We start from the raw sequence: 20309 nt of genomic DNA, 5'->3' as shown, positions 1-20309 counted from the left end.
GATTTCCAAAATTTGGTTTAGCTGCACTTTTCTCAAAGCAGAATAAGAGTCATTTATTGACTTCAACTTTCTTAATGCCATTTAACTTTCATGCTTCTATGTCAATTTCCATTTTTGTTCTGATCTGATATTATAAATGTTTCTTTTTTCATTTCATAATTATGAACCGTATAAAGTTAAATTTTTTAAGATTCTTTGTCTTGGTGCTTTGTGTTGTGTGCAAGAGTAAACAATTACTAGAAAAGTTGTCATACGTTTTGTTCACAATAAATCATCTTGTTTATTGTAAACACAGTTGTAGGCAGAGGCTGTTTTTTGATAAAACTATTAAATATTAAACCTGTTTGGTGAGAAATCTCTGTAGCTTTTGTTCAGAAGAAATTGTGGATTGTAGAAAAGATCCTGTTTGGCAAGTTTTCTTTAGAGAATTTTTATATCTTTTATCAAAGAGCCCAGGAAAATGTTCAGCTTTTTCACTTCAAAAACATGTGTTTCATGAAGCTGTTAGCCTTTCTAAGTATCACTCTGTGCTATCATTTTTCTCAATTCTTTCGATTTTGCCAGAGGATATGTACACTCTTTTGCTTGTTTATATTTCCTCTCTGTTAATATTCTGTTAAGAACTATCCTGGATGAAAAATCAGTGAACTAAAGAGAGTGGCCAAATGATGAAAGCATAAGAACATATCTTTACAATCTTCAAATTTTGATAACATAACCTCAAAGAACATCATGGAACTTACTTGGATATGCGAATTCAGTCAGATCTGTTGCAGATGGCCTGAGGTGTGGAACCAATGTGATTTAGCCTTGGTTGTAAAACTTATGAATCAGGAAAAGACAGCAGTAATCTATAGCAAAGCTTGGGTATTTCGCTGACAATATCTTAGCAAGTCCTTTACTGTCGACCTTTGAGGTATTTGGAAAACCTGTCACATACCGTGCTATTTCTTATTACCTGGTCGAAATTCAGATTCTAAAAGTGGATTTTTATTACATCATCACTCTTCCTTGCTATACCCAAAATTGCAGCCAGAAGGGTTTTGTTTTGTACCAAATAGCCCTGCACTGTATGATGGAGCCTTGGTAAATGCCACGTTTATGTTATTTGTTTTTACATTTTTCCATCCAGAAGTAACCTCTGAACTGTGGCATGGTTAATTACCTCTCAAACACCCGTGCCATTGGACTGTATGGATGGGGAAAAAACTTCCTGTTGTCCTTTCTTTCATTGGACATTTCTGTATATAGTTCTGTTTCGTACACACAGGACCCTTTCTTGAATGTCATGCATGGTACTGACTTACAAGAGTCCAGTGCTACTCTAACCAAGAGGCGAATGAATTAGTTGAATGTGTACGTTGTGGCTTGAATTGCAATCTCTGAAGTAAGATACAATGAAATAATTTGTTGGTGTTCTCGCTTGATCTCCTTTAATATGTTTAAACAAAGATTCAGGTGCTTGTCTGATCTAGGGTATTAACAAGAATAGCATAACTTCCTTTGTATTATTGTCTATAAAAAAGCCGCACTAAACCCCCTTCCTGTGTATCGGTCTTGTCTCCTGTTCATGGTCTGGAACCAACCTTGTTGATCTCATCAGTCAGTGTTTGCCAACGTGAAGGGCCGTACCGTTCTCCCAGTGTTCAGGAGTAGTTACATGCCTCGCTATGAGAAAAGACGGCAAAAAGTACTCTTTGCCTACATTGCATGAAATGCCATCGAAGCAGCGTGAGAATGGGTTGCTTACGGCACCACAGCTTAAAGAGACCTTGAGCAGTCCAGCTGCCATCAGAAATGGATGCGATGATTCCTCGTTATTTGAAAATAAGGCAAGATCCCGGTCTGGTCTAATTGCGAGAAGGCATTCTTATGCTGCTCGACTACTTTCAACTGGTTCAAACTTCATATTTAGAAGTGGCTCGCCCAGCGCAGAGGTACTATGTTGCACGTTTTTCATATGACTTGCTAAATTTGTTTCCCTTTTCTGTTTTCTAGTTTCATTTGTTCCAATTGTTGACAAGCTCGTGGTTTTACTACGGGGAAATGGTTTTTGGGGAAGCTCTTATTGTGTCTAAATCCTTCATCCCCCATAATGTGACAAATTGCCCTGCCAAACAGATTTCTTTTTAGTTTTCTCTTGGTATCCTTTTTGTAAACATCGAATAATGTCATCCCTAACACCCATCTGCGGCGAGTTGTTTTGTTGTCCGAAATGTTGTCGTCGCCGCCTTTCCTTATCAATCTGCATTTTGCCCTCACAAATACAAAAATATTCAATTAGTTATTATTGTTTTGTCTTTCTTTAAAGTCGAAAGGAAAACTTCTTCTGCCAACAAATATTTTCACTTGTCCTGTTTACCTTTTCTTTTGCTGAAAGTATTTCTTGTATAATGCACCTTAATGAGATTATATGTAAGTCATGTTTTGTCGTTTCCAAAGATTTCTCTACCCTTTATTTCCAAATTGGCATTATTCGAACATCCCTGGTTATATGATTGACTTTTTGGCAGCCATCACTGTTGTTATGCTTTGTACATCACCCAAGATAGATTAAAAGTAAAGTTATGATTTCTTGAAACTATTTTGTGCGGGCTTTTCATTTCTCATGACACTCATATCTAATGGAAACGATTCAGCTGGTTTGCAAATGTTTGCAACTTCGGAATGTTTGGCATCTGTCACTTAATCACAGATTTGCAGACACATTTTGGCATTCATGGATGTACAGCCTTAACCTCTTTTTGCAGCGAGAGCAAGCCTCAGTCAGGAAAGATCTGTAGCCAGAATGAACTGTTGAAATCTAGATTAATTCGTGACAAACTTCTAATCAAAAGTATAGCGGAACCTTCGGGAGGTGGTACCCATACTTTTTAAGTTATTCGAATCATATGTTAATAAACATATCGAAGAAAAATGGCCCCCCTTCAAGTGTGTATATCAAATGCTTTCTCCTTTGCAGTTTTCTTTGCCCCTGTACTGTATGAAATCATCAAATTTTCCCAAATAAATGGGCCTCTGTATCCATTTCGTTTCCTGAAAACTAAAAATGAAAGTGAAAACGATAACAGATAACGATGAAAACCCTGTGCCATTTAAGTCCTTTGCATATTCACCATAAATCCTTTTGGACCTCAAACCACAGCCCTTTCATATCATAAATCGTTATGCAAACGACTAAAACATGGCTCGTCGCCTCCTTAGTTTCATCTCAACTTCGCAGCGGTCGTTGTTGGTACTGATTCAACCTTAGCTGCCATTTAAGTTCACTAGAAAGTATTGGGTTAAGATACCCTTTCAATCAACGGTAATAACCCTTCCATGCTCGCAGAAGCAAACTAGAAGTATGGGATATAGTATCTAATGTTGCAAGCAGGAGCGTAGCGAAAGGGGGGAGCCTTGACCACCCCTTCGAAAAAACTCCGTTTCAAAAACCTCCGAGAGAAAGTCTTTTTTCCTCCGAAAGAATTTTTTGGTTCGAAATGGATTATATTTAAGAAAAAAAGAGTCATAGTCACGTTTTAGTTTCATTATATGCGCTGTGTTGCTCTAGAAAGATTTAAGAATAATCTGAGGCTCATGAATTACAATTTTTTCAGAGTCTTGGGCCTCCATAAGGTATTCACATAAAAATGCGTATTAACGATCATTTTACTTTAGGGGGCGCCTCGTCTCTGAGACAAAAGGGGCCCAAAATGTTATACCAAAGTTCCTAAAAAACATCAACAGTATCAATCAATGTTTTAATTTTGCCATCATGGGTCCCATCTTTCTTTTTGCCCCGGGTCCCAGAAAGCTCTCGCCGGGCCTATACGTATCAAAGGTGTGTTACTGTGTGGCCATGATGCTGAAAACGAATCTTTGTTTTTTCTTCCTATCTAACTTTGATTGAGGCTGCTTGATGCTTATTACAACTTTATACATTCAAACAGTTATCAATGCAACTTCTACATTCAGTCACCACTGTTTTTGTTTTATGCAACCTATTTCAAGGTTATGTAACATAATTCTTTTCCTTTTGCAATTAAACCAACTTTATCATAATGGAGGCTGGCATCATGATTAAGGGTTATAGGATGATGGTTGAGGTTGTTCAAATTCTTTTGTTTGGTACTGAGCGGGCACTTTAGATGGAATGAACTGGTTTTGTTGGAATGCTGAGAATGGCCACGTTACGTCATTCGGTTGATATGAGTTCAGGTGCATGTGTGTGTTACTCTATGGGATTGCATTTCAGTTGCATAACATAAGTATCTCCTAATTCGCTGTGCCATGTAAACTGCTTTCTTTAATCCTCCTTGTGTGCTGCAGCATGCCCTGGCCTGCTAAACAGGGGGTTAGTGCCCGTTCTCTTGTCCTTTATCTCTCTAGCGTTATATTGTACGAAAAAGGTTTAGTGAAATTAGTTACCCCCTTGTTAACAATAAATTCGATGTTGTAGGCTTTGCTCATCAATTTCTTTGCTGGCCGTTTGGACAAAGCTAAACCAAAACCTTCAAGCGAACCCCAAATGGCTAATTCGAATGGTTTGGCAATTATATTTCAGGCTTTCCTATTTTCGTGTATTCAAGATCTTTATCGATTTCCACAGTGTGGTTGCGAGCCTTTACTGAACTGACCGTTGCTTGCTAGACTGTTTCAGTCTTGCTCTAGAATACGCTTTGCTGTGCACCCTCTATTCTTTATAATTGCTTTATAAGTTTTTAAAAAAGACTTGAAACTAGTTTTCATGTATTTAACCGTCAGAGTTTTGTAGTATCATTGTTTGTATTTCACCCCAGAGCTCAAAAATATGTCATTGCAACTGCCTTGGTTGCTATTTGAAAAGTTACCAGTATTCCTTTGTCTATTTCACTTAAAGCTCATGTTCCGTATGTTTCGTTTTAGATGAACATTAGTTCGTCTGATTCCAAGATGTTCGCTCGCGGATCATCGATGGGCAAGCCCGGATCAGGTGCCATGCAGTCCGCGTCTATGGACAATCTTCGTTCCTCCGGACGTGGAAGGCCTTCTCCAACCGGGACAAGAAAGTAAGGCTTGTCCACTTGTTTTATGTATATATAGATTCTAAAAAGTTTTGCCTTGGTGTATACATGTCATATAAATGACATGCCGTGTTTGAGCCTTCGGCACAACCGTGGTCCCTACCACCGTCATGTTTTATGGTCTCTGTATGCTAGCCGTGTTATGCAAAAGTATGCATAACACATTTTCAAGATTTTCAATGATTTTTTATCTTTAGTGCACTAGTTTTCCGATCATCGTTTTTAATAGTTTGAAATTTGACTATTCTGTCATTCAAATTTGAAACGTATCAAAGCTTGCCAATCCTCATCAAGGAGCAAGAAATTTGTTGCGTTAAGTCTTAGAAGAAAAGCATTGTAATAAATGAAAAAATTCAAGGCACTCTTAATAAAATCTGGATTTTGCTTCTTGATTGGCTTAGTTATCTATGTTCTGACGTTTTATTCTCTGAAGAGTATCAGACAAAAAGCTTTAGTAATGTTTGCTTTTTTCAAAGCCATTTTCAAATTCTGCACCACGAGAAGATTGTAAGCATTAATATACAATACCCGCAGGCAAGCTGACTTGTCTTTTGATGCCAATGGTACCAAAAATAAACTAACTTGCTTTATATTGGTTTCCAAAATTTGAGGGTGTATATACATACAGGGGGTTAAGCATGTTGTATAAACAGGGGGTAGGTCATGTTGTATATGCATGGAATAGATCGTTACGTTATCGCTTTGTGTTGAGATATCTATCTATTTCGCTATCGCATAAACATTTCCTCTTGTGTCCTAGCCTATATATATATTGATTCACATTATTCATATCAATGTGCGAATGATACTGTATAACACTAGCTTGACCAATATTTACATGAAGAAGTACTGTAGAATAGTCCCTCGTTGATTTACGATATCTCTTGTAGAAATCTTGATGTTGTCGACGGTGTCACAGATGTAGAGCATTTATCAACAAATCTGAACAGGTCTGTGTTTATTTAATTCGCTGTTTTATACTTTGTTCCTTTAATTATTTTTAAATGTGCGTATTGTTGTGCCCGGATTGGCCTCGTGCGGTGCCCGGATTGGCCTCGTGCGATTTTCTGCTCTTGTTGCTGCAAGTTACTTAAGTGGTCACCCTTGGCAACAGCCTCGTGTTGATTGATAATTTACACTGCACTGGGTTTGTTGAAGTCCTGTAAGCGTGTGAGGTTTCTTTCACAGAACTTTCGAAATGCCTTCTCTAAACAACTTTTTATATTGATATGTTGTTGTATTTCATGTATTTGGGCCCTAAAAACTACCGAAAAGAGTGATGGAAACATTATACAAACAACATAACCAGTGGCTTAAATTAAGAAAGTTGTAAGGCGTATCACACCCCTGAATAAACGGTCTATTCCTGTTGAGAGTTAGTCCTAGTTGTGGTCACAGCCAACCCCGACTCAAACCGACCCCCCCCCCCCCTCTCTGAAAGATTCTTATCCAATGCATTTTAACATACATCGACTCTCCTTGGAAGAAGACTTAGTCCTTCAACCACAATTCGATCATTTTTTAATGGTTTTTGGTATTTGTATTCATTCTCCACTGATTCAATCAAAGCATTTATTTCATCGTATATGGTCATTTGTCAATAGACTTTGCTTTCATCAATTATTCAGGCATAATTCTAAGACAAAACTAAGCCTGTTTGCCTTGCTTCGTGGTTTCTGAGTTTCTAGTTGCAGCGTTGGTTTCGACTTTTTTGCTTGTTTATGTTTTAAACTTTAATCTAGGCTACTTTAGATGCCAAGCTAAGTTACGTTGATTAGTTGCTTTTAGCTTGGTTGTAAAATCCAAAATAAAACGATCTCAGTTGATAATTTTGATGTAGAAAAACAACGAGCGTTTCAATCAGACTTCAATGCCAGTTCTCTGCTGAAGCTTTAATGTCAGTTCACCGACAGTTTGAATTGAATTATTTTTTAATAAATTTTTCGACATTTCGTTAGACGTTTAAATAGACTGAAATAAATTTTTAAGATTTTCTTTAAGAGTTTGGGAAGTTTATGATATTGCATCCAGTAACATTCCCATATTGGTTTTTGTTTTTAACTCCAAAGCATGAAAACTATCAGTTATTGCCTTGCCAAACAAGTTATAAAAATGTGCAAAAATTGAAGCAGAAATTGGACGCTAAATTTATTTTTTCACAGGGGGTCCTGAATCTCTTTTCCAGCCGACTGGTATTAAGGGACCTCGGGTTGTCTATTAATATTTTTATCAATTGTAAGTCCCAACGCCGTAACTATCGTTTGTTTTGATTGAAAAAAATGGTGTCGGACCTGCAAAAAATCTGCTGTAATTGTCATTGTTAATTGAGTTCGATTATAACTGAAAGATCTCAATTCCTTTGCGGCCTATTAAGGATAGTTTTAATTTCCTTTAGATTTAGAATTGGCCAAACAATACTTTTTGTTTTCGGCACTTGTATTTGATCAGCGCACAGTGTTGCTTGTCATTCGATAGATTTTAGTTAACTTTTAATCACAAATATTTCTGGCTGAGAAAAAGATACTCGTTGGAGATGGGGCTGCCACGACGGGGCTCGGAGTTGCTCACTGTTCCGGAACATGCTCCAATCTTGCAACGGTGGATACTGTACATTGAGTTGAATAGATGCAGAGGCGATTTGTTGAATACTTGATTGAGTTGCTTGCAGCCGTCTGTTTTGCAGAATAAACCAATATGTTTAAACAGTACCTGGCTGTCATCTATTCCCGCTGTTAGCATACATATCTCTGAAATATACATGTCAATAATTGAAGGCCATAGGTTATTCCCTACACTACAAAATAGGCTTAGCCGCTGATTTCTGTTATACATTGCGCAGTAGAAATAAATTGGTAAACATTGCCATCTACTGATGTTAGTGCGTTTTTTTTCAGTGCTCTGAGTTCGTCACTTGGATCATTAAACCTCGAGGAAGTTGCTGATGCTCGTAAGTTGTATTCTTTGCTATTTCAACACAAATACTCTTCCCCAAATATCAGTTTTGAAATTCGTGTTCCTATTTCGGCCTAATCAACGCACTGTTATCTTCTATTGCCTTTGCAAAACAAAGATGCAATTCAAATTGAATATAACTGACTAGTATTTGATTGTGTTTAAAAATGAATAGTATGGTAAAAACTCTCTTTGATTTTAACGGGTTGTCAGTTAAGCCGTTATACCTTTTTGTACAAAAACAGGTTTAGAATTTTGAAAATTTTCATATACCGTTATTTTTGTTTTGTACTATGCTATCTTTGCTATATGTTAAGAGAGAAGAAAGGGCTTTGATTGCATAGTTAATATACTGTAAATTGTCGGCTTTTTTAGGGTAAGAACTTTTAAACAAAATTTCTAACAAATTTAAGATTTTCACCTGACACTCTTCAGAGTGTAAAACGTCAAAATAATGTTCGAAAATTATTTCAAGAATTGTTTAATTTAATTTGATCAAACTATGCCCATGATGTAAGAGAGTAAAATATCTTGATGGAAAGTTTGTGTAGCTGTCTTAAATGTTTTTCGGATGTTGCTATTTGTGGGTGGCTATGTATTTCCCACGTTAAGAACCTACCGTTTGATTGCTTTTGAAGTTATGGTTTTATCATAATGTTTATATCAGTTATGTGTAATGTTTTCAATCTGTAGTTGAAGGGATTGTTTAGTCGTGAGGCCACGTGAAGACATTTTTTGCGTTCTTGTGGTAATTTGCCCACTTGTTTGCCACCCATGGCTTAACCAGTGTGAACAAACAGAATGGGCGGTACTTGATTGTTAAGACCAATTAATTATAAATGTAATATAGGTGTTGTATTGATATTGTTCGTACGAGGCCGACCCCTGGAATGGCCTTTAAAGAATGGGGCACTGTGTGTGTTAGGAACACGAGGACTTTAATGTCATTCTTAGTAAATCGTACTTTTTCGATTAAACCCTAAATTATTTCTATCTTCTCATTTTCAGCTTTCGAAGTCGACGATTTGTCACAGGTACGATAAGTTCTTGGATTTTCTTCAATGTTAGGCCTCTATTCTTAGAAAAAGTTACCCAATGCAAGCTCTATATTCTGAATACTAACCTGGTAAATTAAAAAGATTGTTAGGCCCATTATTCACCCATAACTGCTGTATCACCCAAAGTTAAACTGAATTATGATTGATACCATTTTTTATTTGCGTTCAACCTTTCTGTCCGTAATAATGTGTCTATGCGGGCATACATCCAGAGCAAGTTTGCTTGTTTCATCCTCAGTTACATTCTGTAAAAGTCCCATTTGTGGTTATACACACTTTGACTTCTCATTTCAGTACGATTCCGACCTGGATATCAAAAATGAGCCTGAAACGTGGAGTGATTTGGTGGAAAAGAAGGTACAACGAAAACTCCATGCCAAGGATATTAAGCGACAAGATGTCATGTATGGTAAGGGTCTATGAGTTTAGTTTCTCTTTGATTTGAGGGTTGATTTTTCAATCTGCTAATCAGACTTAAAGACATTTTCATATTAATCACACCATGCCTTAAGGAAGTTACTCACTCAAATCTTACTTCCATTTTTTCCCGTTTTTAGCTAGAATCTATTAATTTTGCGAACCCTACCTCCTATCTCGTCGTCGTTCACCCCTTCTGTGTTTGCTAAAACTTTGCTTCCACATTTCAGAACTCATCTTCACGGAGAGTAACTACGTTCGAACGTTGAAAATTGTTTCACGGGTGAGACTAGCCTCCTTATTTCTAGCATTACCTTAATCCATTCCAAGCCAGTATTTCTGTTTTAGGTTGTTAAAATTACTGTAAACGTTTAAAAGCTAGCATTCTAAAGTAAATTTCTGCAATATATTTTCTTACAATCTCGTTATCATCTAAATTTATTGTTTCTTGAAAAAATCTGTAGAAAAGTATCTGTTTTCTCCCAGATTTATTGTGTTGGGTTCAGACGAGAGTTGGGAATGGATGAACAAACAATCAAGGCTTTGTTTCCAAGGCTTGATGACCTCTTAGAAATAAACGGTTTGTTTAACGCTTCTCACAACACTTCTTCTTTCTGTTAGATATTGCTATTTGTATATAATTTTTTTTCTCTTATATATAAGTCACATTATTTAGAGCAGAGGCAATAATATCTCGAAATTAAAATTTTACATCTACTTGCTTTTGAAACTATTGTTGATAAAATAGAAAATCTCTAAACATAGCAGATGCCAGATGCAGCGTGATTCTAAGCGTGCTTCTACCAGAAACTTAAAATTTCAACTTAGAATCATCTTGCTCTGCACATCAAATGGCAACAATCAATTCTTGAATCAAACACCTTTGTGTTACTTTCAAAGTATTTTTGTCTGTTAAAATGCTTATTTTCTGATAATTTGTTTTAGAATTATTGTCTAACTGTTTTGGCATCGTCTTATAGTATATTTTTACCACTTTTTAGGTTTTTAACTAATTTGCAATCTTGTCTGATTTTTTTTAGCATTTCATTCTTGTACTTTCGTTATATCTAATTTCGAGAGGTTTTGTCAGTTAAGTGATGTAAATTGACATTGTAGGGAAATTCTGCGAGCGACTGAAAAAGAGACAGCTTGAAAGCAACAATAATGTGATTGAGGAAGTGGGAGATATCCTTGTCGATCAGGTATTTGCTTCTTCTTGAATCAGTTAGGCCAACGATGTGATGTTGTTTCTCCTATGAAGTACACATGATAACATCTTGACTACCCTTACAGATACATCGATCCCTAGATAACTTTATATTTTTATGAAACGCTGAATGAACAGACTGGTTATTGGTTCTTTCAAGATATTTTGACTGTTAATATGTTCTATGTAAAGGCTCCATTTCTGCATTGTGCTGCTTTCAATTCTGTTTAGCCCACTAACCACCATCTTTCTCCTTTTAGTTTGATGGTCCAAAGGGAGAGTTTATGAAAGAGGTCTATGGTTATTTTTGCAGCCGACATTTGCAAGCTGTTGCATTATACAAGGTAAAGAAAAATAAAACTTGATATAGAAATTGTTTGCTATTCAGTATAGTATAGATTGACGCCCCTCTCAATTTTCCTTGCAACACAATAACCTTAGCTTCTTCTAAATTAACGTTGAAATTAAATTGTCATTTAGCAATCCTTCAGATACTGTTGAACAAATTATCTTTAGCCCCTACTTATAAAAAAATCGCCATAAAATGAGGAAGTTCTATCGAAAATTTGCAAAATTTTAAAATTTAATGAAAATTTGGCAGGTTTTGCATGATGTTTCTTGCACTTTTAAAGCAAAAGAAAGCCTTGTGTCAAAAGATTTTAAATTATTTTTATCAAGGATAATAATGTATAGCTGAATTTCTCTTGCTCTTTTCTAAAGGAACTAATGAAGACGGATAAGAAGTTTGCGCTGTTTGTCAGGGTAAGTACCCCCTGGATTGTTGAGTTATGAAGACTTTTCAATATCAAGATGTAAATTATTTCTACCAGTAACAAACATTTGGTAATGCATCATATTTCAGCTTCTGATTTCCTTTTACAGAAATGCATGTTGAATGAAAGGGTACGGCGACTGTCGATCCCAGAATGCATCACTCTTGCCACTCAAAGACTGACCAAGTATCCACTTTTGTTCGAGGCTGTCCTCAAAGCGACAAAAGGTGTGTGAATTTTCGTGTTCAGAATTTTGCACTGGACGTTATTGTGATTGATAGAGTAAGGGTTAAAATCATGCTATAGCCTCGCTACTTGATTGGGTAACCCCAATACTTACTTCAGTCTTCTTGCTACTCAAATATTTTGTAAATACTTTCGTCTTGTTCTGTTTTTGTTTAAATTACTTTTATAACGAATATTTATTTATTATTCCATTTCATGTATTTGCTATTTTGTGTTACAGAGGCAAAGAGTGATTACGAAAACCTGAGAAAATCAATCACCAAAGTGAAAGTACGTTTAGTAAACAATAATTATTTTCTATATATATGCAAAGATATATTATTTGTTAAGTGTCTTTCGAAACAATGTCTTGCATTATTTTGTTACGCCGAAAGCCAGATTATGTTGATGCAAACTTTAATTAGCGTTAAGTGAATGCAATATAAAGTTGGCAAAATGATGATCATTTTTTGATGATGCAAGAAGTGACTAGTGACTTAATTTAAAATCTTAGAGATCTATTCTTCGATATAATTATTTCCATATTTATGTTTGCTCTTCAACCTGCAGCAAGTTCTGATGGCCGTTGATGAATACGTCAGGGATTATGACAAGCAACAGGTTCGTGTGTGCAAAATCCTTTTAATTCTCTATTTGTATGGCTCTTTACAAGCCTCAAGTTTAGGATCTGTAATTTTCAAATTTGCCAGAAATTTTTAACAAGCACACTTTACAAGTCTCAAGTTTAGGATCTGTAATTTTCAAATTTGCCAGAAATTTTTAACCAGCACACTTTACAAGTCACAAGTTTAGGATCTGTAATTTTCAAATTTTCCAGAGATTTTTAACCAGCACACTTTACAAGTGTCAAGTTTAGGATCTGTAATTTTCAAATTTGCCAGAAATTTTTAACCAGCACACTTTACAAGTCTCATGTTTGGGATCTATAATTTTCAAATTTTACCAGAAATTTTTAACCAGCACACTTTACAAGTCTCAAGTTTGGGATCTATAATTTTCAAATTTTCCAGAGAATTTTAACCAGCACACTTTACAAGTCTCAAGTTTGGGATCTATAATTTTCAAATTTGCCAGAAATTTTTAACCAGCACACTTTACAAGTCTCAAGTTTGGGATCTATAATTTTCAAATTTGCCAGAAATTTTTAACCAGCACACTTTACAAGTCTCAAGTTTGGGATCTATAATTTTCAAATTTGCCAGAAATTTTTTAACCAGCACACTTTACAAGTCTCAAGTTTGGGATCTATAATTTTCAAATTTTCCAGAGAATTTTAACCAGCACACTTTACAAGTCACAAGTTTGGGATCTATAATTTTCAAATTTGCCAGAAATTTTTAACCAGCACACTTTACAAGTGTCAAGTTTAGGATCTATAATTTTCAAATTTGCCAGAAATTTTTAACCAGCACACTTTACAAGTCTCAAGTTTGGGATCTATAATTTTCAAATTTGCCAGAAATTTTTAACCAGCACACTTTACAAGTCTCAAGTTTGGGATCTATAATTTTCAAATTTGCCAGAAATTTTTAACCAGCACACTTTACAAGTCTCAAGTTTGGGATCTATAATTTTCAAATTTTCCAGAGAATTTTAACCAGCACACTTTACAAGTCTCAAGTTTGGGATCTATAATTTTCAAATTTGCCAGAAATTTTTAACCAGTACACTTCGGGGGGTGGTTAGGAACCTTGCTTCTTTGTTTATTCTTAATCGAGGTTTTATAGATTTGGAGCAAATTGTTGGCTCAGAATTCGTTACTTTTACTCGATGCAAGGATAAGTAGCCATGTTACATAATTTCTTTTTGCAATGCAATATCTTGCTGTGGCACAATCAAATTCACAATGAGCACCTTTTTATTTTGCAGCAACTTCTAGAATTAAAAAGAAAATTTGACCCACGTGGCGAGGTCCAGTTCAAAAATGGGCAAACCTTCAAGGTACAGCTACTATTAAATCACGAACTTGGCTCATATTTTCTCTTTGTTACATCAATGTAATATCAAGGTACTTCTATTTATATTTGAATGAAAAAATGTGGTGTATCAACTACTCTGTTAAATTATGTATTTATTTACATTATACATTTGGTTGCACAGCGAAAGTAAAAAATGATTTTTTTATTTTTAGAACTCCAAACTTTTTAGTAAAAGAAGCGCCTTAATTCATGATGGGACGTTAACGTGGAAAGGAAAAGGAAAAACTCTTGGTACGTACCTTTTTGTCATAAAAGAGCCAGACACTTTCAATATTTCATCATTGTCACAAGGTGCTTACTCGCGCTAAACTTTTCGTTTATCTGTAGAATAATTCGTTTGTACAAACTTCCAAGTCCAGTATGACAAAACTAGCTTCTTGGTTTGTCCTGAAGTATGTCCAGTGTTCTACTTAACAGTTCTGCTTAAGTCCTTCTTGATTTTCGTTAGATTTGCCGGACATTTTGTGATGCCAGTATACTGTCAGTATCTTTTTTGTAACTACTCTTAACTTTGGGTTCTTTTTGCAGATGTGCGAGTTATTCTTCTAGCTGATAAAATCTTCTTTTGCCACGAAAAAGACCAGAGGTACAGCCTGGTGTCTATCGACAGCAAATGTCCTGTTATATACCTAAAAAGTCTCATGGCTAGAGAGGTTGCTACAGGTATTAGCTCTAACGTCTTTGTTGCACTTCATTTCAAAGATGGTGCAAATATCAAACATTGCCACTGCTTATAATTTATTGATCGTATGAAACAGTATCAACCACAAAATCTTTAAACAGGCTATTAATGCTATAGAATAGAAAGCTGTATAATAGTATATATAAGTTAACTCCCAGTTGTCTACAGTCGCTCCTCTTTGTTCGATCCGTCTTCTACGTTCAATCCCCTTCTTTCTGGAAAACGTCTTACAATACTTTTAATTTTTCCCAACACTTGATATCCTTCTGATCATTTCCTTAGATCGGTTTTTCTTCAACACTCATTTTCTCTAGTTGCTCGCATTTGTGATGAATTTTTAAAAGTTTGTTTGATAAATTGTTTTTCTTTGCTGCAGATATGAAGGCGCTGTTTCTTTTCGATAATGAAGGCCCAGAAATGTACGAAATGGTTTGCCCATCAATCAAAAGCAAAAAGCAGTAAGTATTTATTGCAAAAACAATTTAAATTATTCTTTCTTGAGTCTTTCTGATGTCCCTTGGACAATTTTTTATTTCTACCAGCCTTTTACGTTCCTCTCAGATAAAGTGTTGAATTTGGAAAAAGAGTTTTCTCATTCAAATTAGTGTACCTTTGAATGGATTTTGTTTCAGATTATAATTATACCAGTGAGTGTATTTAATGCGAGAATTAGTTTTTTTGATAATTACAAAAGCATTGAAAGTGACCTTTACCTTGTCTTAGGTGGATGCAAGAAATTAGCGCTTCGATAAAAAACAGACCGGATGAAGAAGGTGGGCATCACTTAAAATTATATTTATTTAATGAAAATGTATTGGTTAGACTTGGTTTGTAATTGATTATAATTAAGTCAACTTACACTGTGTTGATACATGCATCAATATATCGGCTTAACATGAAGCAAAATATGTAACTTTAAATGTTTAGACCTAAATATTCATTATGTCATCATCCTTATGTGCATGTATATGTGAAGCATTTTGTCATCTTATACTACACTTACTTGACTTTATTTTTATATTCCTTTTAAATGGACGTGCATATCTGCCTGTTTTGCTCTAGCAAATTTTAACTGAAATTCACCGAACTCTTTGCTTATTTTCTTCAGAGGAAAATCAGTCAGATTTAGAGGAGGAATTACGCAAAGAGGAAGAACATCGGCTTGTACGGCTGAAAGAAATAATGGGTTAGTTTTACATTTGTTTTCAATCCATTTTAATTACCCACTGCAATGTTGATTACAGCGTGTATCAAACTGTATTAAGTCGTACGTGTATCATTAAGAGTATAAAGTCTTTGAGTGGGTTGGGTGGCTTTTGTTGTTGGTGTTGTGGATTCTTGTTGTCCTCTCTAGAACCTTAGCCGATGAGAAAATTATTTTAGGTCCAGTTTTGCTTTGTTGTCCTTTTTAGATGCATATGTCTTTTAAGCCTTTTAATTTTTTATAAACATTTTTAATCTTCAGAATCACTTCAAGTTGTTGACTACCAATTCGTGAATCTTATCGCTGACAAAAACAAGTTGGTTGTGGAAATGAGGGTAAGTTGCTTTGTAAATTTGTTTTCACCATTCTCTCTATTTAAATGATGGTGTGTAAGGAATATATAAATTATTTCCAAATTCAAATGACTCTAAACGTTAACTGAAAACTCAAAAAGATATCTAAACAATTAATTTCCTCTTTGTACAGGAACTGATTGAGAAAATGGGATCTTCTTCAAAGGTATGTTATCAACTTGTATGCTCTTCTCAACCTTTACTTCCTTGATATCCTTTCCAAAATCTCCCAAAATACGAAATCCCAAAATATGATTTCCCAAAATTCCCAAAGTAGATTTCCCAATAAAATTGAATATCTCTTCAAGTATTAAATAGATCGTTCCATAATATGAGATGAAAGGTCATGAGTGGTTGTTATTCCATCCGTGCAACCTCACTCTGTCCTCAATCATAACAAACTAAAAGCTTTCTTATTTTTTCTGCAATCAATATGTTGTACTTGCGTAGCTTTACACTTTCTGACTTCTCTTCATTCTTGTAAATTCAAGTTCCATATGACTGATCGTTCTTGTCCCCTTCTATTAACAGAGCTCCACATCGAACCTCGAACTTACCGCCACAGATGTCCTAGAAGGAAGGTGAATCCTCTATTTAGCATTGTTTCAATTATGAAAATACAATGGAAGACATTATTTCAATTATGAAAATACAATGGAATTCCATTTCATTTGTTATAATGATTGTTTGAACCATTCTTTTTATACATCATCTGATAAGAATGAAAGGTATTTAATTCTAATAACCTATTGCTTCATATGGTCTACCTTCATATGTCAGACTTTTTTGTTGATTTCTTTATGGACCCTTCGTATTCTAGTGTTTAATTTTATCACCATTTTATTCCAGGGAAACCTTGGAAAAAGCGATTTCTGAAGGTAGACTATTCTTCATTAAGTTTCATATTTGTGTGCTTGTGTGATAATTGTACATCCTGGCTCAGGCTGTTTATGTTTAGCTTTTATATTAGGAAGTCAAATATCAATTTCTAAAAATGTTTTTATAACCTCAACATACAGATATACCTTAACTCTGAGTTTCTTTATATTCGACCAAAAAAAGCTGTCAAATTTTTCGTTGAAAGTTTATAATTTGCAATTTATATTTCTGGCACTATTTCATGCAAAATTTGAGTAGTTCTATGTTGCCTGTTATTTATTTAACTAAATGCTCACTTATTTGTTTTAGCGAGTTCTTTAACAGCGATGCTGTATGACAGTGAAATGCACCTGCAAAATTCACAAGCTCAGCAAGGACCTTCATCTGGGCCTAAACGCGCGGAAACATTTGGTGGCTTCGATAGAAATTCGAAGACTTTGATGCCCCCCGTCCAAGTATCTCGTGCAAGCTCACTTAAACAAGAGAACAGATTATCACTCGGGGGAAAGACATTAGGGATACTCGAGAATAACATCGGTTCGCAGGACCCTAAAGAGCGAGTTCGAAAAACCAGTCAAGGAATTATGTCTGTGATTGGTCGAAGTAAACCGAATGAATCATCAGAGGACCTCTCGTCAGCCTCATCCTCGAATTCAAACCTCGCTCCAGTTTCGAGTGCGACAGCTCAGGTGAGCATTGCCCAGTATTGAAGAATTATGAGGGATCTTCAAAAGATAGTTAGTTACTCAACACTCAGCTTGGCATCTTTGCATTCTTTTCTTTCGTTTGCCACAATAATTTCAATGTCCCTATTTTAATTCAAATAGCTTGGGTTGATGGACCATTCTGAATACCTTTCTTGACGTTCCATTTCACTGCATGTATGACCTTTCGACAAGCCCCCCTCTCCTCCTCCCTAGTTGCAGCTTGCAATTAACATAAACTGTATTTTTCGCAGAAAATACTCGCAGTTACGCAGCTGAAAGACTGCCTGACCTCATTAATGGTGAGTGAATTTTTTTATATTTCTTTATTATTTTGAATACTTGTTTGTACTTTTTAATACTTTTCTAACCTGAATTAAAATCCGGATCTTTTTTCTTGCGATTTTTCATTACTTTCTGACATTGTATCACAGTATAATTCATACCTTTTATTTAACTTAATTTAGCAACGAATCATTTGTACATTTCTATAAAATACAAATATTTGCAGTAAAACATTTATAAATTTTCTTGTGTCTCTGAATCTCTGCCATATTGCTCGATCGCATGTTACAACCATACTAGGCCAGTTCTGTGTTTTTCTGCTTTCTAACTTATTTTCAATTTCTTTAGGACATCACGAATAAACAAGACATAGAGCTCGCAAGGTATGATGGGTAACGCTATGCATTTATAATCTAAGAGTTCATTTTTTGTCAGCTATAACATCACCGAAAATGGCTTCTTTTTAACAAAAAAGTGTTGTCATTTATTGAGCTGGTATCAATTTAGCCCCTTGGGTGCCACAGCGGCCTGGTTTTGTGTGTTAAGGGTCCTTCCTTTTCTTTGCAGTATAAGAGTTGAGCTGCAAGAATCTCGAGTCGAAATCAACAAACTGCGATCTGAACGGCACGAGATCGAAGAGAAATTGGTACAACAGCAAAAGGAACACGAACGACAAATTAGTAGACAAAAGGAGTCTTCCACCAAACTGGAACGAACTGTTGAGAAACTAACAAAACAATTTAACGAAGTCAGGTATTTAGAACGTCAAAAGCGAATGCAAGTTGGACTCTCGGGGAAGTCTTCGAAAAGTAACTCTTTATCATCGCTGCATAATAAAAACCATAAGGGTCCTGTGCAGGAACATTCGGGACGGTTGAGCCACAACAGGGACGATAGCGATGATACGGATGTCATTTTTTTCTAGTATATAGACGAGGTAATATTTTAATGCAAGGTGTATTTGGAAACTCAGTTGTTAAGGCTTGGTTTTAAAGGCTCATTCAGACAACTATTTGAATTTTGGGAAATATGATTCTGTCAATCTGATGTCGTGCTTAAACAATGTGTCTGAGTCGAAATGGAATATCTCTTGTCATTGGTAAAGATGTCCGTTGCTTCATAACTATAAGCCAAGAATCCATTCTGGTTCTTTGGTGTCTCTGGTCACCTCTGCACCAAACGAGACATAGTTTGATATTACATAAGATAGCTGGACTTCAAATACTATTTGAGTGGGGCGTGCTTCAGGATACTTGACAGGGTTGATGTAGGCCCATTAACTGATTGGGAGAGCCATAAGGGTTCATGCGGTTGGTTTGGATCCAAAAGGCTCTAACAGCCTGAAATACTTTCAATGGCAACGGCCATTCCCCCATCAATTTTAATCAAGGCAAGTGATATGATAATTATTGTTTTTGCACAATTTTCGATTGGCTTGGGTATTTAAATTCAGGAGATTCCTGATAGTTTCATTACATACTCTCTGAATAGATAAATAATGTTTTTTATTGTGAGATATATTTTCGTTTGATTTGAATTTTTTAGATTTTATGATTACCATAACAAAATGTAAATTTATTTGCATTGTCTAAGTACTTGTATCGCGCAACTGTGAGGTCTTAAATAAAAATTGTCTTTAGGACTTTTTCGTAACTCAGTTTAAACGAAATTCACGAGACTTGCATGATGGCATTAGCTCCATGTTATAAAAAGACCAGTCATCAAGTTTGTAAGGTTGGTAAGTGGTTAATTACATATGTCTAGATTAAACTGTTACCAATTAGAATCTAGAAGAAACTACTCTATACGCTCGACGGGTGTCAGCCAACAAGCCTCTCTTCTTTGGCCATTTGTTTTGCACCACGTGATACTTTTCAGCCTCTTAACAGAGGAGCTTGTCCCGGTTGCTATAGAGAAGTTTCATGTTGTTTCAAACCCGTTCATTAAGTTCGCTCACCCTACTGTGCGCTCAGACACTTGTAGTTTAGTCGAGATTTTATGAGGCATACTTTTAGAGAAAAGTGTCGTCTTTTTCTTTCTGTGTTCTCTTTATTGGTTCACGTTTTACTCTGAAATGTTAAGTGCCATCACGCAGCTTTTCTCATTAATGGTGGAAAAGGTATTACTATGGGGTATTTTTTCATCTTTTCATCATCGATATGCAATGCATGATAAACTGATTCCTATATCATTGGATTCATGACATTTTCTTGACAATAGACACCACACCCCCCCTCCCCCCAACACCCCGACATGAATAGTTTTACTGATTTTTCTTATTATATTTCAAATTTAATAAAGTTTACTGTTTTGCAATTTGGCCCTATTTATATCAGAGTTGCTAATAAATAGGCCGATCGCGCGAGAAACTTTCCCTTTTATGTTCTCTATTTGGTACCTCCACGTTAGGCTGTTGTCTATAGACTATCGTTAAACACTGGCAACGAAGCAGGCTGCCCTGCCATTTTATTTACATTTTGCCCAACAATCATAGCCTGTGTTTTAACGACGTTCGAGGATAGCTT

At 35.6% G+C, this 20309-nt stretch overlaps 1 protein-coding gene across 3 annotated transcripts in view; it reads left to right on the top strand.

The window, feature by feature from the left end:
• Positions 1-19805, top strand: part of LOC135687524 (uncharacterized) — a 53313-nt gene extending 33508 nt beyond the window's left edge. For all 3 annotated transcript variants that reach the window (XM_065204098.2, XM_065204099.2, XM_065204100.2), the window contains 27 exons: positions 4888-5030; positions 5936-5995; positions 7940-7992; positions 9006-9031; positions 9350-9464; positions 9703-9755; positions 9959-10052; positions 10589-10674; positions 10940-11023; positions 11400-11441; positions 11562-11679; positions 11919-11968; positions 12248-12298; positions 13568-13639; positions 13830-13908; positions 14206-14340; positions 14736-14817; positions 15083-15132; positions 15468-15545; positions 15825-15898; positions 16050-16082; positions 16448-16497; positions 16766-16794; positions 17105-17484; positions 17754-17801; positions 18133-18167; positions 18352-19805. In XM_065204098.2, the coding sequence (XP_065060170.2) occupies positions 4888-5030; positions 5936-5995; positions 7940-7992; positions 9006-9031; positions 9350-9464; positions 9703-9755; positions 9959-10052; positions 10589-10674; positions 10940-11023; positions 11400-11441; positions 11562-11679; positions 11919-11968; positions 12248-12298; positions 13568-13639; positions 13830-13908; positions 14206-14340; positions 14736-14817; positions 15083-15132; positions 15468-15545; positions 15825-15898; positions 16050-16082; positions 16448-16497; positions 16766-16794; positions 17105-17484; positions 17754-17801; positions 18133-18167; positions 18352-18709 (2478 nt within the window). In that variant the 3' untranslated portion in view covers positions 18710-19805. The remainder of the gene's footprint in view (positions 1-4887; positions 5031-5935; positions 5996-7939; positions 7993-9005; positions 9032-9349; positions 9465-9702; positions 9756-9958; positions 10053-10588; positions 10675-10939; positions 11024-11399; positions 11442-11561; positions 11680-11918; positions 11969-12247; positions 12299-13567; positions 13640-13829; positions 13909-14205; positions 14341-14735; positions 14818-15082; positions 15133-15467; positions 15546-15824; positions 15899-16049; positions 16083-16447; positions 16498-16765; positions 16795-17104; positions 17485-17753; positions 17802-18132; positions 18168-18351) is intronic.
• Positions 19806-20309: the final 504 nt, after the last annotated feature.

The sequence above is a fragment of the Rhopilema esculentum genome, chromosome 20 (assembly GCF_057945365.1).
Source record: "Rhopilema esculentum isolate cy_ngs chromosome 20, ASM5794536v1, whole genome shotgun sequence".
NCBI lineage: Eukaryota > Metazoa > Cnidaria > Scyphozoa > Rhizostomeae > Rhizostomatidae > Rhopilema > Rhopilema esculentum.
Note: the sequence above shows the minus strand (reverse complement) of the source record. Positions and strands in the feature narration are given on the sequence as shown.